Source organism: Lolium rigidum, chromosome 4 (genome assembly GCF_022539505.1).
Source record: "Lolium rigidum isolate FL_2022 chromosome 4, APGP_CSIRO_Lrig_0.1, whole genome shotgun sequence".
Taxonomy (NCBI): domain Eukaryota; kingdom Viridiplantae; phylum Streptophyta; class Magnoliopsida; order Poales; family Poaceae; genus Lolium; species Lolium rigidum.
The window spans coordinates 194800962-194826268 of NC_061511.1; the positions used below are offsets into that span (position 1 = coordinate 194800962).

Genomic DNA, 25307 nt, shown 5'->3' on the forward strand with positions numbered 1-25307 from the left:
ACCTTTACTGTCTGCAAATAGTGTAATGTTGTTGATATCTCTCTGAAGCAAAGTACGGATTACTTTTTCCATGAGTGTTTTTCCGAGACCTTGACCCTGAAATAGTAGCAGGTGCAAGCCATCGTAAAGTCCAAGATCCTTCATGTAACGAATAGAAGCGTGGACTCGGATTTTCATAACAGAAAGCAGAAAAGTTGATCAATTGACCTGATAGGATGGGTCGACGAGAACATCCCGGATTGTAGCATTGAAGGCATGGTCCGAAGTTGCTCGCGCCATGCCAATTAGTTGCTTCCTCTCTTCTCCCTCTGTCAAATAACTTCTACAAGTACACTCGGATGTTCATCATCTAGATAAATGAATTTACGCAAATAATCTTCCGATTAGGATGCGTGGTTCAACTTTATTCGCGAGAACACACAAGACCCGAAACAATAAGGAAATTTACCTGTTTCGAAGATCTAATTATGGAATGTAGTGTAGCGACCAAGTAGGCTGTTTCTTAACGATGCAGCTATTTTTGTTAGAGGTCTGCGTGGCCATCCTACCTATGAGATTAACATTGCAAACATTAATATTTGCTACTGAACAAATTTCTAAGGAGATAACATGAACTTGCAGAAACTGACGTAACCAAAAGTCCAAAACTATAGCCTAACCCTGCAAGAAATATCAAAGTTGCTTTTGAAGAAGGATCACCTTATCACATAAGGCTTGGAGATCATATACATCAATATCACCAGCTGAAGAAAACATGATCTGCTCTGTGCTACCATCAGGGAGTGTCCTTTCCAAAAGCATTAGCTCCTCGGGTATAGGTTCTTCGTCTTCAATTGGTGTTGAAGGTGGCTCTACTGTCTCTGTACTGTTATTAGTATTTAAAAATCTGCAAAACAAAACCAATGAATTCCTTTTTTCAGAAACTACAAATTTAAGAAGCACAGTTTGTGACAACTTGATAACACTCCAAAGGTATGTAACATACAAGAAAGACTGAGTTTCCGGGTTTATGTTCGGTATTCCTTAGTTGACTTGACAATAAAAGGAAAATATCGAACTAGATTTACATAGTGGTAGGATGTTGATAAATAGTGTATTTATTTACGATGGTAGTTAGTATGAAGATATATTGGCAACATAATGTAAACTGTCCCAACCCAGACAATGTGGGAAATCTGGACTTGCTTAACCTTTTTCATCAAAGGACAAAAGTTCAGGAAATAGTGATTTATTTACAACAGTAGATAATGTCAAGAATATGAAGATATATTCAGAAGTGAGACATAAAACTAAATTTTAGTAAGGGTGGACAATGTACTTTACCCAGATTTGAGAGAGTCCCATAGACCAGCCCTCAAGGACCAAGATGTTGAAGACCGTCTTTTCGCTGCAATCAAAACATGAGATCATCAGAGCTTGGCTACTACATTTTAGTTCAGCAAACAAACAATATATTCACCCTACCAATAACTAGTGTATGGTAAGATAACCAAGGACCGGGAGTTCATTTTATAGGAAAACTGAAAAAACAGTGGTGCAATCAGTGGCATCCTGGCTAGTACCATGCTGATTTTCTAAGCGGTAACTCGGAAAAAATCCACAGTGCCATTTTAACACAGGTTATGCAAATAAACTAGGTGGCTTTTAACAACGGGTACAGCAACATGAGAGACGTGCCATCTTCCAAACATTAACAGGAAAAAGGGAAGTGAAGAATAAAATTTGCTAGAAACTATTCGCAAAAAAATTATGAATTAATCTATCATCAGAATATTCATAACCTTATTGGATATACTGCCGGTTTTACAGACACACCTATTCAGGTTACTGATAGCCTAGCACTGGACACATACACCTAACTACAGCTAAGTCTTTACTAATAAATTGGAATAGGTGGTGATGGTGTTGTTACGTTCGGATGTTTGTATTTTAAAACCCTCAAAAGGTATGATATCAACCCGCACTCCCAAAAACGTCCAGGAGATGCTGCAGACGAGGAGCAAGGCGTTGACACTGCAGCCGTCTGACCCGGTGCTCCTCCGTGTAGAGGTGGCGGGGTGGTCGCGAACAGAGGCAGGCGAAGCTCTCGTAGGGCGAGGCCGGGCTCCCGCCCTACCTTGGATCGCGACAAAAAATCTTCTATACGTATGCAGCGTACATACGGGAGTGGTGTTTTGGAATATGGGTGCATATGCTCCCTATATTTTGAAATGCATCTTACACGTATTTTAAATTTCAAAAAAAAATGGAACAAAAAATTCGCACGTACATCTTTACGTGCTACGCGCTCACAAAGTCGTTTCATAAAAAATCGACTTATCATGTGACGTGTGTAAAAAAGACAAAATTGAGTGCTAAAAATAATGCTTTTCAGAGAAGATAAATTTTCTCCTTTTTACATAGACCACAAAAAATATTGGTTTTTCGTGAAACTTGACAAACGTACATATATTATGGAGATGTACATGTAGAATTTTGTCCAAACTTTTCGACATTTCAAATATGATTTTTTGGTAGAGGGAGCATACGCACCCGGGAGCCGAATTGAATTTCCGCGTACATATCGATCGTAGAACCAAAAATTAAAAAAAAGTAAAGAAAACTTAGCCTGTTGGGCCGTGGTGTCGGGCCTTGCCAACTCTTTCTAGCACGAACTGCTCCACTTCACGTCGTTCGACCAAGCGAGACAAAGAGAAACCGAGCAGCATTGAGAGAACTTCATGGTGGCAATAAAATTCATCATTCTTACTGAGAATGATGATGATAGCATTGCTGCAATAAAATTCATTTTATATTGCTGTGAAGCCATGTCTAGATTAAAAATCAATTACCAAAAGAGTGAGTTCATGGGGGTAGGGATCAGTGAAGCTGATCAGGTCAGGGTGGCTAATATGCTGGGACCCTACCTTTGAAATATTTGGGGCTCCCTGTGGGATGTAATAAGCTACTATCAAGAGATTTAGCTTTTGTCCCTAAGGAAGTGGACAAAAGACTGGAAAATGGGTTTAATGCATTGGCCTCCTCGCGGGGGCAGGTAGATCCTCATTGATTCCTGCTTAGATAGCATCCCTATTTATGCTATGGGGTTTTATCAAATTAATGATTCAAATCATTATAGAATGGACATGTCTAGAGCCAGGTTTTTCTGGGCAGGTGTGGGAGACGAAAACAAATATCACATGGTTAAATGGGAAGAGTTATGCAAGCCAAAGGATTTTGGAGGCCTGGGCTTTGCAGACACTAGGGTTAGGAATGTTTATCTCCTAAGTAAATGGATTTATAAATTGGGAAGTGGGGCACAAGATTTATGTTGTCAACTGTTGAGGAATAATTGTATGGGTAACAAGGGTTTCTACTTTCTACGAGTCTAATGAGATTGGTGAATCTCAATTTTGGACTGGACTGCATAAAATCAAATGCGGTTTAAAATGGGGTCTAGTTATATAGTGGGGAACAGGCGGAAGACTTTTTTCTGGCTAGATGTTTGGAGTGGTAGACATACAGTCTCACGACTTTGTCTGTTGTAACCAACAGAATGAGACAGATCCATGCTTGTCCTTCAAAATGGGGCTGTAAATCTTACATTTAACGTGAACTTTTGGCTCTGTAGAGGTAGGGGAATGGCAGGAGTTGTGTAGGTGGATGGAACGAGTGGTGCTAAATGAGAATGAAGATAAGGTTAATTGGGATTTGAAGAGGAATGGGAGGTTTTCCTCTAAATCCATGTATAGGCTTACCCTCTTTATCGTGCTCTTTCTCTTATGTTGCAGTGGAGGCTGCTGATCGCTCATAAGCACTGGGCTTCTTCGGAAGAGATCATGAGCAAGATTGATAATAAGCTACGGGCGCCAGGGGTCGCAGCTGCGGCGGAGAGAGATGGAATTGGCTGAGCTCTCTTCTCTCCAGTACTTGTAACTTCTTGCCTGTCCTGGGAGTGTTTTTAGTTTGTTGTTCTGGAGGAAAACTTTGGTCGCGGGCTGTGTTCCCTCCTGATATGTTTCTTTCTCTTTTACTCTGCAATGCCTCCTGGTGCTGCCTGGTTATTTGCTTACTGTCTATCTCCTTCAGGCGCACACGGGGTGCGTAAGGTCTTAGAGCGTGCTTGTTTGTTTTTGCTGTAAAACTACTCCAAAAAGCTTTCAATATAAGCTGGGCCTCTCTTGGGGGGTCTTGTTTCAAAAGAAAAAAAAATTCATGGCGGTCCAGGCTCTAGATCGAAGGGAGTCAGCCCCAGGCCAGGCAAGGGACTGGCGAACGGCGGAGGTCTCGTCGTCTCGGGCAGTTATCCAGTTCTCCAGCGGGCAGCCGGCAGGCAGCGGGGCGTTAGGCAGCACGACAAGAAGCGGGGTGACTACTGACAGGCTGAACGGAGGGCAGCGGGGCAACAGAATGAAGGGCCAAGATCTCACCATCTCGGGCAAATTTGGGCTGGAGTTGTTAACTAGATTGAAGATGAATAGGAGGGGGAATGGACCAACAAAGGGGGAAAGATACATCTTTCTGGATTTTTGCATATGGACGGTGCCATTTCAACACAGGCTATGCAAATAAACTAGGTGGCATTTGACGACGGGCACAGCAACATGAGAGACATCAGACATGCCATCCTCCAAACATTAACAGGAAAAAGGGAAGTGAAGGATCAAATTTGCTAGAAACTATTCGCGGAGAAACTATGAATTAACCACCACATCAGTTTGATGCAAGGTATCGGCAGAATGTTCGTAACCTCATCGGATATACTGCCTGTTTTACAGCTGACACACTCACACAGTCACACACACCTATTCGGGTCATCGATAGCCTAGCGATGGACACATATACGTAACTACGGCTAAAGTGTGCATAAACCTGAATCGAGCCCCATGATCTGAAACGCCGTACCTTGCTTCCGACTGTGGAGGAACCTCGGCGCGGGGACTCCGTCCCGAGCATCCAAACGGCACGCTGTCGGGATGCAGACGCCGCATCTGCGAGAGAAGAAGGAATCAGCGCCGAACAGGGACGAGAAATTGATTCGGGGCTAGCTGCTCGGTTCTTCACATTGAATATGGAAATCAGTGGGGGGTGATTTTCTATGATTTTTAGAGGTGCAATACCTCAACATGAGAAACCGAGAAAATCACCAAACTCGAAAACGCAACAAGTGATCTATGCAAAATCCGTTTTCGATGAACTAGAGCTTGTCATGAGAATAAGCACAAGCTCTAAAACATCACATGGATAAGATCTAAATAACAACCAAGAAAGATGATGCAAGGATGCAAAGGTTTGAGCTCTCTCCGAACGATACGATCGAGTTACTCACTCGAGAGCCCTCTTGATAGTACGGCAACTAAACTATAAACCGGTCTCCAACTACACCATGAGACCGGTGAGAAAGAAACCCTATCAAGAGCAAACCTTAACCTTGCGCATTCCACTTGATCTCGATGATGACGATCTTGACCGCAACAAGATGGAACGCCTTTCTTGCTTGTGCTTGCTTGACGACGTCTTGTGGATTGTTCCCCCATAATCCACCATGGGAGAGCTTCTTCTTCGACGCAACTCCACATATCCATGATCACCATAAGGATGGCAAGACTCAAGCAAAGGATCTCTTCAAGATGGCTCATCTTGAACTTGCACTTCATTTCTTCATTCTTCATCATGTTGATGTCTTGAGATAACTTGAGGGCTCACTTCATCTTCATCTTCAAGACAAACTTGACACTTGATATCCTTCATCAATTTCTTCTTATTGCAACCTTGAAGCCAACATATGGTTCAAGAATTGCCTATGGACAACTCCTACACATATAACTCAATGCAAACATTAGTCCATAGGGATTGTCATTAATTACCAAAACCACACATGGGGGCTCCATGCACTTTCAGGGCTGCCCCAGGCGCGGCGGCGAAGCTCCTAGAGGTGGAGGAGGTGTGTCGGCAGGGATGGGTGGTGGCAGCGCTGTCAGCCGGCCTGTGGCAGCGCTACCAGTCGGCCTGCTGCAGCGCGGCGGAGACTTTGCGGGCCAGTTTGGGCCCAACCAGGCCAATACGGGCCTCGTGTGTCTCCGCTGCCGCGTTCGGTTGGCTATCGCGAAGGCAGTGGAAGTAATTCCCTCCCGCACACAGTAGTGTTGCTACCCCGACCCTAATGCCCCATTTCCTTCCTCTAGGCCTCGTGATGGTGACCACGGTGAGATGGCAAGGATGGATTCAAGACAGCGGTGGCGCGTGCTGCTGGACGGCAGGCTGGATGGAGCACTTCGGATCGTCCGCGGCGGTGATGTTAGGGGTTGGCTCATTTGATGTTGGGGTGTAAACAGATCGAATCGGATTTTGCTCATACTATATCCTTTACCATATATTTTTCTCGGATTCGAATAGGAGTGGATATTGATCGATTTCAGATTCGAATCCAGATATACCAGATTGTGGATTCGAATCGGAAATGGGACAGACTAGGACCGGAAATAAAAAATAGTCTGATACATGCTCTCATCGGTACATAGTTATAGTTCTTGCAAATCTTAAGAGAGATTTAAACGTTCGTCTTGTGTACTTAAGAAAAAAGAGGCATAATACGCTAAAACTCAAGCACTAATAGAAATTTAGAGCTAAACATGCTCGCCAAATGAATTTGGTAACTCAATAACTACTAACCTTGCAAGATTGGACTTGGCTTTTGACAAAAAAATCGGAGTATCTATTGAATAATCCATATCCGCACGCTATTTGCTATACTATATCCTATACCGTATCCGGAGCACCTCCTCGAAATCGGATATATTTATTTGCCGGATTCTTTAAAATCATGTATTGATACCTTAAAATAGATTCAGCGTCAGTTTCGGTGCGAAAATTATCCTATCCATTTACATCCCTTTGAGAGATGCGTACGGTACACCTCACGCTACCGCTCATGAAAGTCTACGAGGTCCGCATCATTAGTGGAACCTACATAGGATGATAACAGCGGTGAAAGTAAAACGGCTCAGTTTGGGTTAACATTGCACATTATCCGTTGCATTAGTCAAAAAAGCGTGGTAGTGGCGGTGCATGCATGCTCGTGCTCTTTGGGAAAGATCAAAGATTGCTCTAAGCTTGTTCCAATCCAATTTAACAGCAAAGAGAAGGAGAGGGAGATGGAGTCATGCAGAGTGAGAGTTTTTACCTTTAATGATGCATGCAAGCATGACTAAGTCTGGAAAGAAAGATCGAGCACGGGTTAAGAAGCCTTGATCTCCTCTTTTTCATCATGTAGTTGTCCCTTCGTTAAGTCCACGAGACTTGAAAGCTACTACTACTTGGTGCACAGATTAAAGATCTGGTTGGTATAAAGTTGGTTGTGATAAGCTCATTTAGTCAAATGTCCCCTTAAAAGCAGCTTTTGAAAACTATCTGGACATTCCTTTCAAGCAAGTTGGAACATATGCACCCAAAAACATAGGAGATGGAGTAGTTTTTATGTGTTCTATCAAGCATGGTAGGAACATTTGAATTTCATTCTATCGTTCATAGATTTTCCGCAAAACATGTTGTTCAAAGGCTCTGAAAAACAATCACGTGTGGGTACGGCGCTAGACTGTAACCAAAAAACATTGATCATAATAGTTTTTTTTTTTTTGGAAAAACCATAGTGGCTTTTTGAAAGCACCATATTCCAGGTACAATAGAAAAAAATGAATAGAGATGTGATGAAGTTTGTTTTATTGAAATTGTGATAAATTTGGAAGGAAATATCAATACGGGTTACACGACGAGGGTTGGGCGCTAAGGTATCAGACATAACTGGTTGCTATGGCCAATGGGCGCAAACGAAATGCCTAATTACCAGACTGGTGTCTAAAGGTGAGGTCATCTCCGAGCTTGCTCTTCTTCAATAGCATGTGTTTCGGTTCTACCGGGGCCTTATGGGGGGCGCTGGGGAGCCCAGGTTGCTCAGGCTGTCTCCGGTCGTGTGGCACACGTTGGGGCGGGTGTCACAGGCCGAGACTGACGAGCTTATGCTGACCTTCACTCTGAAGGAATTGGACATGGTTCTTGCTGGTATGAAGGTTGATATTGCCCCGGGCCCGGATGGTCTGTCGGTGATCTGTTTTAAGAAATTCTGGACCCAGACAAAACCCTACATCATAGCCATTCTGAATGACTATGCTCTTGGGAGAGTGGATGTGGCGAGACTAATTTTGGGATTCTCACCCTCATCCCGAAGGTGCATGGTGCGGAGGACATCCGTCAGTTTAGGCAGATAGCGTAGATTAATTTGATTTTTTAGTTTGTTGCGAAAGCTTATGTGATTCTGTCTTTCTCCCATTATGCACCGCACTATTAGCATAGCACAGTCGGCGTTCATTAAAGGTAGGAATATTCAAGAAGGGGCGGTTTCTCTCTAAGAGATTATCCATGAGACAAAGACTAAGAGACTTAGGGGAGTCTTTCTTAAGCTAGATTTCGAGAAAGCCTATGACCGTGTGGACTCGGCCTTTCTGCGAGAAGCGCTCATCAGAAAAGGCTTTGACCCAGGATGGATCCATCGCGCCCTTCGATTGGTCTCGGGGGCCAAGCGGCTATTGCCTTAAATGGGGAAGTTGGCAACTTCTTTAGGAATGGGAGAGGTGTACGATTAGGGAGACCCCCTCTCACCCATCATGTTTGATTTCGCGGTTGACGCCTTGGATGCTATCCTAGAGGCGGCCAATGTTGCGGGACACATTCAGGGTGTGATCCCCCACCTCATCCCTGGATGCATGTGAAAGGACACGGATGTCGCCTAGAGGGGGGTGTGAATATGCGGTTTAAAACTTTTACGAGATGGGCTTTAAAATACGGAATAAAACTAGCGTTTAAGTTATCAAGCCCAAAGCCTATATACTAATTATGCTAAGCAATTCAAGCAACTATGTGATATCAAGATATATAACTTCAAGCACGATGGCTATCACAAAGTAAAATGCATAAGTAAAGAGCTCGGGTATAGAGATAACCAAGGCACGCGGGAGACGATGATTTATCCCAAAGTTCACACTCTTGCGAGTGCTAATCTCCGTTGGAGAGGTGCGGTGGCTTAGTACTCCCGAACGTCACAAGAGGCCTCACCTTGAGGTGTGGTTGCTCGATGCACGCCAACGCCACAAAGGCCTCACCCCAAGATGCAGTAGTCACACCACACACCGAGCGCCATGAAGGCCTCACCTTATTCTCCAGTGACCCTTGCCACAAAGGCCTAGGTCACAGTTCCACTAAGGGATTTCCTTCGAGGCGGAAATCGGGCCTTACACAAAGCTTGGAGCACACATCTACAACTTAATTGGAGGCTCCCAAGAAATCACCACAAAGTCCTAAAAACCGTCTAGGGTTCCAAGAACCCAAGAGTAACAAGCTCCTCGCTTTCACTTTCACGAATCACCGTGGAAATCTCAAACCGATGCATCAAATGCAATGGCAAGAACACCACAAAGATACTCCAATCCTTTACTCTCAAATTCCAACAAAGCTACTAAATTTATTGGGGGAATAAGAGAGGAAGAACAAATGAAATCCACAAGGAACTCCAAGTTTCTCCAAGATCTAGATCTTGGTGGTTCCTCTCACAAAGAGAGGGATTTGATTGGTGAAGATGTAGATCTAGATCTCCTCTATCTTTTCTCTCAAATGTATGCAAGATTCAATGGAGGGAGAGGGAGATATCAAGCTTAAAGAAGGTCAACAATGATGGCAAAAACGAGCTCAGAAGCTGGGGAACCTTTGGGGAAGAAGACCCCTTAAATAGGTCCCTAGAAAACTGACCGTTATGGCCAAAATCGAGTCCGGGCGGCAGTGCTGCCATTTCTGGGCGATAGTGCCGCCCCCAAGGGTGGCAGTGCTGCAATTTCTGGGCGGCACTTCCGCCCCTGGAAACACCCAAAAAATCCGAAACGAAAACCTTAATAATTTTTGCATCCGGACTTCGATTTCGATGATCTTGGGCTCGTTGAAATCACAACAACGAGCTCTACACCAATATGCATAGAAACATCATAGTCCAGCAGGGGAGGATAGAAACAAATGAGTAAAGGTTTTACCTATCTATAAAAGACAAACCAGTAAAAATCACCAACTATCGAAAACGCAATAGAGAATGCATATGAAATCCGTTTCCGATGAACTAGAGGTTGTCATGGAGATTAACACAAGCTCTAAATCCTCTAATGTATGAGAACCAAATAAGAATCAAGAAAGATGATGCCAATGATGCAAAGATTTGAGCTCACTCCGAATGATACGATGAAATTACTCACTTGCGAGCCCCTCTTGATAATATGGCTATCTATCCTATAACCCGGTCTCACGACTAACACTACGAGACCGGTAAGAAACAAACTCTATCAAGATCATACCTTTTCCTTGCGCATATTCCACTTCAGGTTGATGATGACGATCTTGTCCACCTCAAGATGGAACACCTTTCTTGATTACACTTGCTTGTTGAAGACTTGCAAATTGCTCCCCCATACTCCTGTGGGAGAGCATCTTCTTTGGGCATGTATTCACATATCCATGAACACCATATGGATGGCAAACTTCAATATCATTATCTCTTCAAGATGGCTCATCTTGAACTTGCACCTCATTTCTTCTTTCTTCATTATGTTGGTGTCTTGAAGATACACATGAGAGCTCACATAATCTTATTCTTCAAGACATGCTTGTCACTTGATATTCTTCATCAATTTATTCTTATTGCAACCTTGAAACCAACATATGGGGTTCAAGCATTGCTTATGAAAAACTCTTACAAATATAATTCAATGCAAGCATTAGTCCATAGGGATTGTCATCAATTAACAAAAACCACACATGGGGGCTTCATGCACTTTCAATCTCCCCCATTTTGGTAATTGATGAAAATCTCTTTGAGAGATCAGGTTTATGTAAGGAATTTAAGTAACCAACAAGTTGAATACATAGAGCAAACTCCCCCATAATATATGCACGTGTGAATGAACTTGAATTTCATTGCATACATTGGCATTCCAAGCCTAGTGGAGTTTACTCGAAATATTCAACATTGCAAAGCAACAAGATGCAATGCAAGAAAGGCACATGCTTAAGCACAAAGCAAAGACATAACCAAATTCCCTTAAACCCTCCAAACTTCTCCCCCATTGGCACCAATTGCCGAAATGGGTGAAAAATTTAGAAGGCCAATATAGTGAGAGTTCCTCCATACCGTGTGCATTTCTCATAATTTGAGTGGAGTCAAATGCACGTATCCAATGAAGAATATTCGGAAGGAATCACACCATAGTGAGGATCAAAGATTGCAAAAGATAACAAAGTCAAGAAGCTGCAACAAATGAAGCAAGCAATCAAATAAACCACAAATAAGATGCAAAAAGAAAGATAGATATTATGATAAGATCAAGAAGATTGCTCTAAATAATATGAGGAAGCTCCCCAAGGTTTGTGCACAAATAGACAACTCAAGGAATATGGATGCACAAACATGGAATCAGCACTCCCATAATATCATTCAAAGCAAAAGATACCAAGTGAAATAAACTATTATGATCAAGGAAAACATACTTTAAGTAAAATGAGGAAGCTCCCCAAGGTACATGCATAAATTAAAATGTTGCATTTGAATACAATATGCATAACATGCAATCCTCACTCCCTCTTTACCATTTTAAAACACAAACATTTGCAATAGATCATAGATAGAAAATTAAGCTTAACACTTGCGACAAACAAATGGTTGAGCAACAAGTAAGAGGCACCATAATAAAACGCTCAACCAAGAGGATATGTGAAAGACATGACAAAGCATATTATAAGACTATTACAAGGATGAGCAAAAATCATCATCATAGTCTTCAATGAATTATATTTCTTAGCATGACCAATCAACAAAAAAAAAAGATATCAAATGGAGATGTATCATCTCTTATGTGTATAAGTTTCTCTAAGTGGGCAATATCATGAAGATGTCTATCCATAAAGAAACATGTACACACAAAATAGATATACAAGAAATATAGCATGATATCCAAGACGAAGTCATGCAATATACCAATAAGAATTTTTTCTTAATAGCATGGCCAAAGGCTCAATTTTATCTTAATGTATATTCATGAACTTCAACCACAAACACATAAGATACGTCGGGATGCGCATCAATTTTCATAAGAGTGAGGTGATGACCATTGGGGTCCCGGTGGAGGAGCAACAACAGATCGCTAACATGCTTAATTGCAAGCGCGGCTCCTTCACATTCACCTACCTAGGCCTGCCCATTGGTGACCGGCCTTAGTTGCCAGTGATTGGGAACCTCTGGGCCTTAAGGTAGGCAAGAGAGTGGACCCCTGGATGGGAAAGTTCATGTCCTCGGCGGCTGGACTGATTCTCACCAACGCCTGTCTGTCGAACCTCCCCATGCATGCTATGGGACTTTGTTTACTTGGTGCTGGGGTGCACCATGTATTCAACAAACACAGGTCGCGCGGTTCTTCCACTAGACTATGGGTAGACTGGTGGCACGGGAAGGAACCCCTTAAGGATCGCTTCCCAACCATGTATTCTCTGGCCCTTGACCCGACCGTCTTAGTGGCTTGTGCGTACATGAGCGGAGTTTGGCACATCCCTCTTCGCCAAGCCCTGGGGCAACATGATCTCGTGGAGTGGGTGGACCTTACCATAGAGCTAGGAGCCCCCCTCTCTCTCAGGAGCCGGATATCATTTCTTGGGCGCTAGAACCTTCGTGGAGGTTTACGGTCCGATCCCTATATAGGAGGTTGTGTCAGGATTCACCTAGAAAGCACTGTGGTAAACTATGGAAAGTTTCCATTCCTCTTAAGATGAGGGTGTTCTTGTGGCAGTTGGTTAGGAAACGACTACTATCTCGGGACAATATCCGCCTGAGAAAAGGGCCTTCCACGGGCATGTGCGCCTTGTGTGAAGAGTGGGAGGATACAAATCATATCTTCTTCACTTGCTCTTTGGCGAGGTTTATGTGGAGCGCAATACGGAAACTACTTGGCTGCTCCTAGAACCCCTCGTGTATAGCCGATATTTTTAGATTCCTCGAGAAATGCGTCAGGAAGACTAGATGTGTTTTATCTATTTGTTGTGCGGCTCTCATGTGGTCCCTTTAGAATGTTAGGAACAAGTTTTCGATCGAGGGAAAGTTCCCTTCGCAGCCGGCTGACGTCATATACAAAATGTTCATGTACTTACATGTATGGAAGCCAGTGGCTAGGAGGCAGGATCGCGAGGCGCTCGAGATGACGATTGGATGGATTTGCTCTCTCCATGCTGCGGTACGAGAGGAGACGATGCCGCCCTTATATCTCCGTTGTATCGTTAGTAGTTTGTAGGTTCAGCTTGTGGGCTCTTGGACCTGTTTAGCATGTAGTGCATGCTGGTTTCGTTTTCTATTTGATGGGTCGGTGACCCCTTGACCTGTTTGTTGTGGTGTGTGGAACTGTTTGGATCTGTGTTGTACTCTAGAGTGTGTGGCTTTATTAAGTTAAAGCAGGGCTCGTCTTGAGCCTACCATCTAATACGGGTTAATAAGCCTTGATCTTCTCTTTTTCCCTCATGTTGTTGTCCCTTGGTCAAGTTCATGAGACTTGAAAGCTCATTTAGTCCTACTTGTGCACTGATGAAGGATCTGGTTGGTATAAAGTTGGTTGTGCTAAGCTCATTTAGTCAAATGTCCCATTAAAGACAGCTTTTAAAAACTATATCTGAACCTTTTTCTTTTCCCCTTCAAGCAAGTCCGATCATATCCATCCAAAAACATAGGAGATGGATTTTGAGTGGGCAATCTGCATTCCTGAGCTTATCTAGCTTTTATGTGTTCTATCGAGCATGGCAAGAACATTAGGATTTCATTCTATTATTCTTACATTGGGCGCAATAACGTTTGTTCAGAGACTCTGAAAATAATCACGTATAACCAAAAACCTTGACCATAATGGCTTGTTTTTTTTTTTTTGGCAAAACCACGGCGCCTTCTCGAAAGCACCATATTCCAGCTACAATAGAAGAACAAAGAACAGGGAAGCCAAGCGAGTTGGCCTCAGTGGACACAAGTGGCCGTATGCCGTAAACAAATGTACTAAATGTAGCCTGTGGACAGCAGTGATCTAGTGACGTTGATTGGTGACTGACAAAATGCAGCTGCGCACCGAGAAATTATAAGCAAGACCAAAGGTTGACGTCGATGGAAGCGGAAGCATAGGCTTTAGACAACGTTGGCAGCGTTCCCACCGCTTACTCCTACGCGGCGACGCACCGACGATAGCATGATACACTTCACCTTAGCTAGACCGGTTAGCCAAATGGCCATCAACTAGTGCGAAATTCGAAGGGAAACTTCTATTCTACTCCCTCCAATCCATATTAAGTGTCAAGGTTTTAGTTTAAAACTAAAACTCCGACATTTATTATAGATATAGTACTAAATATTCTGATCTTTTCTTTCACCGCGCTGTTTTGGACGAAGAATTCGCCAAAATAATCGTCTAACTAATAATCGATTTGCTGCTAGCCAGCCAAAACAGATTTCTTCTGGATAGTCGAGTTGCATTATCGCTGCCGTGGCGAGCGCAAACTATGTAGCCCGCACGTCACGGCGGGATCCTCTAGCAAGACAACGCAACTGACGACAGAGCATAGAAAACTCAAGCTCTCATTCATTCATGGATTCCGATCGGTTGGGACGTGCGGCCGTGCCACAAGAAACATAATCCATTACTTTAGATTTGGTCAAGAACGCACGCGCTGACTGCAAGCAGCTGCTTGTCGTTGAAGATACCGGTGATGAGCACCGGGAGAATATGACAACGACTACATTCATTTCGAGTGGCTTGTCGACGGCCTGGAACAAGAAAGCCACCATGACCCAACTCCTCAATAGACGACAGAGTTAATGAGCTCATACAAAAAGAAAAATTTCCACAGATCAATAATGACAAGAACAGTCGGGCATAACTCCGGTGTCGACGGAATGGTCGATTGAGTCAAGGTACTTGACAGATTGATTCGAAAACAGTTTCTTCATTACGAGTTCGGACTTCCATGGTATCATGTGTCGTACATGGAAACCGATGAGCCGTCTCCTTCCTAGTACAACGATACTTTCCTACTTGCATAAAGACCGAACAGGACTCGGGAGAGAGACAGCCTATTGCACATGGCATGGCATCGGTCTCTCGAGTCACCGTTACACATGGCATGGCATCATTCCTTCGCACTCGGAGGAAACCGTGCCGGTCGTCGCTCTTCTAGAGACGATTGACGGTGCCGCGCCACCACCGACATCTAGAGCCCGGGGTACCGAACATGCCCTTGATGCCCCGAGGGTCCGCTTCGAATCCCATGTTCTTATAGAAGTCTACGACTGCAATTAACAGGATACGGGAAGAAAGTTGAACGGTCCGTTAGTCCGTCGATGAAATGGCAATAGTGTGCTCGCATTCCGTGGTTTATACGATATGCGGCCCCTATGAACTTAATATCCATTTTCGTGAATTTGAGCACGTGAAACGCTATTAATGTGCCGCATCGCGTGCATATAGTACAAGGAATGCACAATTCTACCTAGCAATTCTACTCGGATAGGTCTTACGAATCTCGGTATGTTTTTGGCGGAAAAAACACGGTTGTGGGGATCTAGTTTTTGCACCTTTATCGTTCGCAAATAGTGTAATGTTGTTGATATCTCTCCGAAGCAAAGTACGGATTACTTTTTCCATGAGTGTTTTTCCGAGACCTTGACCCTGAAATAGTAGCAGGTGCAAGCCATCGTAAAGTCCAAGATCCTTCATGTAACGAATAGAAGCGTGGACTCGGATTTTCATAACAGAAAGCAGAAAAGTTGATCAATTGACCTGATAGGATGGGTCGACGAGAACATCCCAGATTGTAGCATTGAAGGCATGGTCTGAAGTTGCTCGCGCCATGCCAATTAGTTGCTTCCTCTCTTCTCCCTCTGTCAAATAACTTCTACAAGTACACTCAGATGTTCATCATCTAGATAAATGAATTTCTGCAAATAATCTTCTGATTAGGATGCGTGGTTCAACTTTATTCGCAGGAACACACAAGACCCAGAAACAATAAGGAAATTTACCTGTTTCTGAAGATCTAATTATGGAATGTAGTGTAGCGACCAAGTAGCTGTTTCTTAACGATGCAGCTATTTTTGTTAGAGGTCTGCGTGGCCATCCTACCTATGAGATTAACATTGCAAACATTAATATTTGCTACTGAACAAATTTCTAAGGAGATAACATGAACTTGCAGAAACTGACGTAACCAAAAGTCCAAAACTATAGCCTAACCCTGCAAGAAATATCAAAGTTGCTTTTGAAGAAGGATCACCTTATCACATAAGGCTTGGAGATCATATACATCAATATCACCAACTGAAGAAAACATGATCCGCTTCCGTGCTACCATCAGGGAGTGTCCTTTCCAAAAGCATTAGCTCCTCGGGTATAGGTTCTTCGTCTTCAATTGGTGTTGAAGGTGGCTCTACTGTCTCTGTACTGTTATTAGTATTTAAAAATCTGCAAAACAAAACCAATGAATTCCTTTTTTCAGAAACTACAAATTTAAGAAGCACAGTTTGTGACAACTTGATAACACTCCAAAGGTATGTAACATACAAGAAAGACTGAGTTTCCAGGTTTATGTTCAGTATTCCTTAGTTGACTTGACAATAAAAGGAAAATATCGAACTAGATTTACATAGTGGTAGGATGTTGATAAATAGTGTATTTATTTACGATGGTAGTTAGTATGAAGATATATTGGCAACATAATGTAAACTGTCCCAACCCAGACAATGTGGGAAATCTGGACTTGCTTAACCTTTTTCATCAAAGGACAAAAGTTCAGGAAATAGTGATTTATTTACAACAGTAGATAATGTCAAGAATATGAAGATATATTCAGAAGTGAGACATAAAACTAAATTTTAGTAAGGGTGGACAATGTACTTTACCCAGATTTGAGAGAGTCCCATAGACCAGCCCTCAAGGACCAAGATGTTGAAGACCGTCTTTTCGCTGCAATCAAAACATGAGATCATCAGAGCTTGGCTACTACATTTTAGTTCAGCAAACAAACAATATATTCACCCTACCAATAACTAGTGTATGGTAAGATAACCAAGGACCGGGAGTTCATTTTATAGGAAAACTGAAAAAACAGTGGTGCAATCAGTGGCATCCTGGCTAGTACCATGCTGATTTTCTAAGCGGTAACTCGGAAAAAATCCACAGTGCCATTTTAACACAGGTTATGCAAATAAACTAGGTGGCTTTTAACAACGGGTACCAGCAACATGAGAGACGTGCCATCTTCCAAACATTAACAGGAAAAAGGGAAGTGAAGAATAAAATTTGCTAGAAACTATTCGCAAAAAAATTATGAATTAATCTATCATCAGAATATTCATAACCTTATTGGATATACTGCCGGTTTTACAGACACACCTATTCAGGTTACCGATAGCCTAGCACTGGACACATACACCTAACTACAGCTAAGTCTTTACTAATAAATTGGAATAGGTGGTGATGGTGTTGTTACGTTCGGATGTTTGTATTTTAAAACCCTCAAAAGGTATGATATCAACCCGCACTCCCAAAAACGTCCAGGAGATGCTGCAGACGAGGAGCAAGGCGTTGACACTGCAGCCGTCTGACCCGGTGCTCCTCCGTGTAGAGGTGGCGGGGTGGTCGCGAACAGAGGCAGGCGAAGCTCTCGTAGGGCGAGGCCGGGCTCCCGCCCTACCTTGGATCGCGACAAAAAATCTTCTATACGTATGCAGCGTACATACGGGAGTGGTGTTTTGGAATATGGGTGCATATGCTCCCTATATTTTGAAATGCATCTTACACGTATTTTAAATTTCAAAAAAAAATGGAACAAAAAATTCGCACGTACATCTTTACGTGCTACGCGCTCACAAAGTCGTTTCATAAAAAATCGACTTATCATGTGACGTGTGTAAAAAAGACAAAATTGAGTGCTAAAAATAATGCTTTTCAGAGAAGATAAATTTTCTCCTTTTTACATAGACCACAAAAAATATTGGTTTTTCGTGAAACTTGACAAACGTACATATATTATGGAGATGTACATGTAGAATTTTGTCCAAACTTTTCGACATTTCAAATATGATTTTTTGGTAGAGGGAGCATACGCACCCGGGAGCCGAATTGAATTTCCGCGTACATATCGATCGTAGAACCAAAAATTAAAAAAAAGTAAAGAAAACTTAGCCTCGTTGGGCCGTGGTGTCGGGCCTTGCCAACTCTTTTCTAGCACGAACTGCTCCACTTCACGTCGTTCGACCAAGCGAGACAAAGAGAAACCGAGCAGCATTGAGAGAACTTCATGGTGGCAATAAAATTCATCATTCTTACTGAGAATGATGATGATAGCATTGCTGCAATAAAATTCATTTTATATTGCTGTGAAGCCATGTCTAGATTAAAAATCAATTACCAAAAGAGTGAGTTCATGGGGGTAGGGATCAGTGAAGCTGATCAGGTCAGGGTGGCTAATATGCTGGGACCCTACCTTTGAAATATTTGGGGCTCCCTGTGGGATGTAATAAGCTACTATCAAGAGATTTAGCTTTTGTCCCTAAGGAAGTGGACAAAAGACTGGAAAATGGGTTTAATGCATTGGCCTCCTCTGGGGGGGCAGGTAGATCCTCATTGATTCCTGCTTAGATAGCATCCCTATTTATGCTATGGGGTTTTATCAAATTAATGATTCAAATCATTATAGAATGGACATGTCTAGAGCCAGGTTTTTCTGGGCAGGTGTGGGAGACGAAAACAAATATCACATGGTTAAATGGGAAGAGTTATGCAAGCCAAAGGATTTTGGAGGCCTGGGCTTTGCAGACACTAGGGTTAGGAATGTTTATCTCCTAAGTAAATGGATTTATAAATTGGGAAGTGGGGCACAAGATTTATGTTGTCAACTGTTGAGGAATAATTGTATGGGTAACAAGGGTTTCTACTTTCTACGAGTCTAATGAGATTGGTGAATCTCAATTTTGGACTGGACTGCATAAAATCAAATGCGGTTTAAAATGGGGTCTAGTTATATAGTGGGGAACAGGCGGAAGACTTTTTTCTGGCTAGATGTTTGGAGTGGTAGACATACAGTCTCACGACTTTGTCTGTTGTAACCAACAGAATGAGACAGTCCATGCTGTCCTTCAAAATGGGGCTGTAAATCTTACATTTAACAGAACTTTTGGCTCTGTAGAGGTAGGGGAATGGCAGGAGTTGTGTAGGTGGATGGAACGAGTGGTGCTAAATGAGAATGAAGATAAGGTTAATTGGGATTTGAAGAGGAATGGGAGGTTTTCCTCTAAATCCATGTATAGGCTTACCCTCTTTATCGTGCTCTTTCTCTTATGTTGCAGTGGAGGCTGCTGATCGCTCATAAGCACTGGGCTTCTTCGGAAGAGATCATGAGCAAGATTGATAATAAGCTACGGGCGCCAGGGGTCGCAGTCACGGCGGAGAGAGATGGAATTGGCTGAGCTCTCTTCTCTCCAGTACTTGTAACTTCTTGCCTGTCCTGGGAGTGTTTTTAGTTTGTTGTTCTGGAGGAAAACTTTGGTCGCGGGCTGTGTTCCCTCCTGATATGTTTCTTTCTCTTTTACTCTGCAATGCCTCCCGGTGCTGCCCGGTTATTTGCTTACTCGTCTATCTCCTTCGAGCGCACACGGGGTGCGTAAGGTCTTAGAGCGTGCTTGTTTGTTTTTGCTGTAAAACTACTCCAAAAAGCTTTCAATATAAGTCGGGCCTCTCTTGGGGGGTCTTGTTTCAAAAGAAAAAAAAATTCATGGCGGTCCGGGCTCTAGATCGAAGGGAGTCAGCCCCGAGCCAGGCAAGGGACTGGCGAACGGCGGAGGTCTCGTCGTCTCGGGCAGTTATCCAGTTCTCCAGCGGGCAGCCGGCAGGCAGCGGGGCGTTAGGCAGCACGACAAGAAGCGGGGTGACTACTGACAGGCTGAACGGAGGGCAGCGGGGCAACAGAATGAAGGGCCAAGATCTCACCATCTCGGGCAAATTTGGGCTGGAGTTGTTAACTAGATTGAAGATGAATAGGAGGGGGAATGGACCAACAAAGGGGGAAAGATACATCTTTCTGGATTTTTGCATATGGACGGTGCCATTTCAACACAGGCTATGCAAATAAACTAGGTGGCATTTGACGACGGGCACGACGAACATGAGAGACATCGGACATGCCATCCTCCAAACATTAACAGGAAAAAGGGAAGTGAAGGATCAAATTTGCTAGAAACTATTCGCGGAGAAACTATGAATTAACCACCACATCAGTTTGATGCAAGGTATCGGCAGAATGTTCGTAACCTCATCGGATATACTGCCTGTTTTACAGCTGACACACTCACACAGTCACACACACCTATTCAGGTCATCGATAGCCTAGCGATGGACACATATACGTAACTACAGCTAAAGTGTGCATAAACCTGAATCGAGCCCCATGATCTGAAACGCCGTACCTTGCTTCCGACTGTGGAGGAACCTCGGCGCGGGGACTCCGTCCCGAGCATCCAAACGGCACGCTGTCGGGATGCAGACGCCGCATCTGCGAGAGAAGAAGGAATCAGCGCCGAACAGGGACGAGAAATTGATTCGGGGCTAGCTGCTCGGTTCTTCACATTGAAGAGGAAGGGGTGACGGCGAAGGCGGCCATCGTGCTCGCTGCCTGCCGATTCCGGCAGCTCGGAGGACGGGGGAAGAGGGGGCTCACGCAGTGTGCGTGCGGCTGCTTCGCTCGCTCACGGCCAGTCGTCGCGTCGGGGCGGTGGATAAGGGCAGGTCAAGACCGAACGGCAGGGAAGAAGAGGCAACCGGTGGGCTCGGCGGCCACTGGGCCTGGAAACGAGAAGCGGTAGTGGCCCACATCAGGATACTGGCCCGTTTGGACTTTGCAGCGGGCGAAAAAACAAATAAGGATTTTTTTTTATCGAGCAGCATGCTTGATGAGCAATGCAACTGACCAACATAAAAAAAGTTTTTAATGCTATAAAGGAGTTCTTTTGCCAGTAAAAAAAATGATATTTTTATGCAAAATCCTGTGCAGAAAATAAGACAATCTAGGTGTGTTGTACTGAATGAATCAAACAAAACTCTTCTAACCGAATTAGGACTTACCTCTCTTAATTTTGAGTGGCAATGTATGGTAGAAATGGAATGGGTATGTTCAAACTGGTTTTGTTATTTTCAAGGCGGTTGATCAATAAATAATTATTTCACTCAACACAAAAAAGAATCTAACATCTAGATTCATACAAGTATAAGAGGATGTGTAGATCTTCATCAGACCTTATTGATGTCGGCTAAAAAAAATTGATATTTCAAGTAAAAAAAAACATCGGACCTGATCATCTAGATTCATGCAAGTATAAAAGGACGAGCGGATCTTTATGGGATGACTACCGACATCCTCCAACAAATAACTAATTCTAAGTCGTCTAAGCTACAAATACTCTCCCTTTAATTTCATATATGTAAATGCCATGCCACACACACCCATGCGGCCATGCCAAGCCCTTATGCTCCATCGCTCTAAGGACAACACTCGGGCAGCAAAACCCTAGAATAGAGTTCTACTCCCCCCATCAACTCTACCGTCACGACAACTAGTGGTAGGCTCATCGTCCTAAATATGTGCATGCCCTGATTCTTGGCATGGAAACTATGTGCATAGAGTGTTCTTTTCACGTAGGACCATGTCGGTATATTGCACGTGCATGTCCTTGAGGTGGATGCGAGCTTGTGGTGTGTGCCACTCGCCTCCTTAGAGTAGTTGATGTGATGAGGTCCAACTCCATATCAAATTGTAATTCAATGTGTATTTCTAAAACACACGTGGCGGTGCTTTGTATGCAAGTCTTTCTTAGAGGTATCACCTTGAAGTATATACCATGATACAATTGCAAATGTTTCACACCCGGACTTCGCATAGCTAGATGCACAAAGCAAAACAAAACCAAATAAAAAGGGCTATAAATCAGCAACCACAAATAACGAATGAATCAACGAGCTAAGAAACACCACAGACCAACAACATAAATTTCCTACACATTGTGAAATTAGGTTCTCTTTTCTGAACGGAATTGCTGTTGAATATATTAGCAATTTTTCCCATGATTTAATCAAATAAAACATTGGATAAAACATGACTAAAAAGTTTGAGATTAAACTAGTCATGCAAATCACCATAGAGTAAAGGAGAAACATGTCTAAACTGATTGAGAAGAGCAATATGTTTGCTAACAATGAACCTGAGCTTGTTGCTAGGAGAAGAAAGAGGATAATGATCTCATAAAAGGAAGACAAGAACACATACGGTCCAGAAGAGGAACCAGCGTTGCCGTTGTCGCTGTTGAGAGCCATGTCGCCGAAGAGGTTGCTGATGTCGGGGAAGAAGTCGTCGTTGGGGAAGTAGTCGTCGACCTCCGTGTCGATGTTGAAGCCGGCGAGTCGCGGTAGAACGCTCCCCAAAAACCTTATCGCCTCTCTCCCGTACAGGATCACAAGAGACGGGGTTCCGGAGGCCTGCTGTCCCGTCCAGCGGTGCACGCCGATAGACGGGATGGAGAAGTCTTGAGCGACGGCGCAAAGATCTGGAACCGAGTGGTAGGCGCATATGGTGATGTGTCTCGTAGTGTATCTCTGGAGAGGAGCGACCTCTTTTATAGGAACAGAGAGAGGAGCTGAACAGGCCACGCGAGGAGATGAAACGAAGGGCCAGGGAGGTGAACCGAACAGGCAGCAGCCGAAGCTGAACAGTCTTCGTATTCAAAACCCACTAAAAAGAAACGTTTCAGATTCTTGCGTCTGTTCATATACCCATTCGTGAGTGGCAAAAAGAAAGAGAGAGAGGCTCTCGGCTCGAGGCATTCCCGCAACCCGCGACGCGACGTGACGAGGCGAGCGAGCGGCGGCGTCGGAGGAGGAGCGCGCGTGTGGTCAGCTCCTATTTCCTCCTATTATTTCTCTCATACAAATGGTATGAAAAGCTCTCCTTATAAGCTGCTCCAACTCTTCTTCAACTAGCAATGTGGAACTGAACTTTTGTCCCACCCCTGCCATGCATGAATGGGCCATGTGGGCCTCTAGGATTTATTAGGAATTTCTGGAATATTTATTGTATTGGTCCAATATGGGCCAAAATTCCAACAATTGCATGATCGATCTTTGCTGGTACGCGCGCTGTTTTATTGCTACTACATTAGCAAAGTACAATACAGTAGATACACACATGCAGATCGACATAGATCTGACAGGGGTGTATATGCTACACTGTGGAACACAGCGTCCGCAAGTAATTCAGTCAGTTACAAATGCGACAACATACATGTCGCTGCAGGTATCGTAAACAATGGTATTGGTACACATAAAGAAACTTGGAATACAAGAAGAAGCGTCATGAACAGCTCCTGATTTATTAAGAAAATACTACTGTAATCGATAGTAGTCCAAAGGAAAGTCATTGCGACACCTACTGACCGTAGAGCTTCTTCCTGATCTGCAAGAGAGGGATATTTGAAGTGAGTGTAGGCGTGTAGCTGACACAGATAGTAGCCATAAAGCAGGCCAGCGCGAAGAGGAGCAGAGAAGGACGAAGCAAGGGCAGCGATGGCGTACCTCAGGAAGCTTTTGCCTGAAGGAGACGTCCACCCTGGCGTCCAGCGTGTTGTCGCAGACGATCTTGCCGTCCTGCGACGCGAGCACGACGCCTCCCCAGCTACGCACGTTCGTCCATGTCCAAAATCAGTCACCCGATCAGTGAAGGTTACTAAATCGCAATCGATCGGCAATGGAGGTAGGCGAGATCGATGCAGGAAGCCGTTAGAAGAAAAAAAAAGTACAAACCAGGAGGGTCCATGCCCGGCGTCATTGATCCTCTGCGGCGGGAGGTAGACCCTGCCGTCGATGATGATCTTGGGGAGGTTCACCTTGCTCTTCTCGGCGTACTCCTTCTTGGCCGCCTCCAGCACCGGCTCCACGTGGACGCGGTCCGCCTCCCTGCACCGCAGCACCACCGACGGCTCACGCAGCCGGAGCAGGCTCTGCAGCTCGATCCATCCATCCATGGACAGACATCGTCAGTTGTTACTCTGGATGTTCTGAAGCAGCAAGATATACTGAACGAACCTGCACGATGAGGCCCTTGAGGATCTTCCTGTAGACGTTGGTGTCCTTGGTGACGCGGAGGAGCGTCTTGCACGTGTTTTCCCTCATCTCGCTCACGATGTCCTCCTGCGCCTGCAGCACCTTGATGCGCGCCGCGTTCAGCTCCATTGAGTACTCACTGTCAGGATATGTATGGCAATCAATTCATCAGCGGCAGATGTTGACGAAATTTCGCATTGTCATAAGCGAGATCGAGATCGAGATTCTGATCGAGTTAACTGGCATGCATGTGTAAGTGTGCTCACATCTTCCTGCGTACGTCCACCTGCTTCTGCTTGCGCTCGTAGTCCTGCCGGATCTTCCTCTTCTCCGACTCCACCAGCTGCAGCTTCTCTATGTTGAACTCCTGAAGGCAGGCACGGATTCATTCAATTCAATGTTCGCTGATCAATGTTTTAAATGTTGAACAAATGTAGATGATCGATTAAGGTGATAAGAAACCAGATACCTCCTCTGCGGCAACCGAGATCTCGCTGGCTTTCTCCTCGGCCTCCTGCTGGATGAACCGGACCATCTGCTGGATCTGCTTCCCGACGTCGGCATCGTTCATCTTGGATGATGATCTATTGATCACTTGGGTCGTGGTGACGAATAGCCGATCTCTCGAAGTGCGCTCGTACTTGGTTTTCTGGGTCTCGATCTGCTTCTATCTTAGATCAGACAAAATCTGTCTCCGGGTAAGGGCTGTGTGTTGTTGTTTTTCCGATCCTTTGGATGGACGAGAGGCAAAGGAGAGACGGGGAGAGGAAGCCAAATATGACCAACGCAGAGTTCGGATCACATGCATGCATGGGAGAAGGGCGGCAATAATCCTACACCTACGGAATGGATCTTACAGGCAGTTCTTACGGACTGACGTGGAGCCCTGCAGTTGGTGGTGATTTCTATCATCCCTTAAATTGTGGAGTGCATACATGTGAGGAGCGGGGGGGACTCGTCCTCCTACCAAATTTGGCTTTCCGTTTCTTCTATGCAACCTCTCCATTGTTTTTTTTATAGCAAAAGCCATTCGACGAGCTTTACGTGGCGGAGCCACGTTTTAGTCGTTTGACTACA

The 25307-nt window shown here is 44.1% G+C and overlaps 1 protein-coding gene and 2 pseudogenes across 1 annotated transcript; all 3 read right to left on the reverse strand.

Moving 5' to 3' along the window:
- Positions 1 to 322: 322 nt before the first annotated feature.
- Positions 323 to 7849, reverse strand: LOC124647991 (annotated as a pseudogene).
- Positions 7850 to 15260: 7411 nt separating this feature from the next.
- Positions 15261 to 20768, reverse strand: LOC124647993 (annotated as a pseudogene).
- A 2469-nt stretch (positions 20769 to 23237) lies between these two features.
- Positions 23238 to 25058, reverse strand: LOC124706783 (V-type proton ATPase subunit E-like). The gene is made up of 6 exons (XM_047238453.1): positions 24700 to 25058; positions 24497 to 24597; positions 24213 to 24369; positions 23931 to 24127; positions 23703 to 23802; positions 23238 to 23583 (listed from the first exon to the last, which is right to left on the reverse strand). Exons 1-6 carry the CDS (start codon positions 24799 to 24801, stop codon positions 23557 to 23559), a joined length of 684 nt encoding a protein of 227 aa, XP_047094409.1. The 5' UTR covers positions 24802 to 25058; the 3' UTR covers positions 23238 to 23556.
- Positions 25059 to 25307: the final 249 nt, after the last annotated feature.

Bases quoted from the DNA above. Each gene is read 5' to 3' on its own strand.
- LOC124706783 (XM_047238453.1), bottom strand. From the start codon at position 24,801: ATGAACGATGCCGACGTCGGGAAGCAGATCCAGCAGATGGTCCGGTTC. The intron at 24,370-24,496 runs GTGAGCACACTT...ATATCCTGACAG, and splicing joins GTGGACGTACGCAGGAAGAT to TGAGTACTCAATGGAGCTGA. The intron at 23,584-23,702 runs GTACGCCATCGC...CCTCTCTTGCAG, and splicing joins TCAGGCAAAAGCTTCCTGAG to ATCAGGAAGAAGCTCTACGG.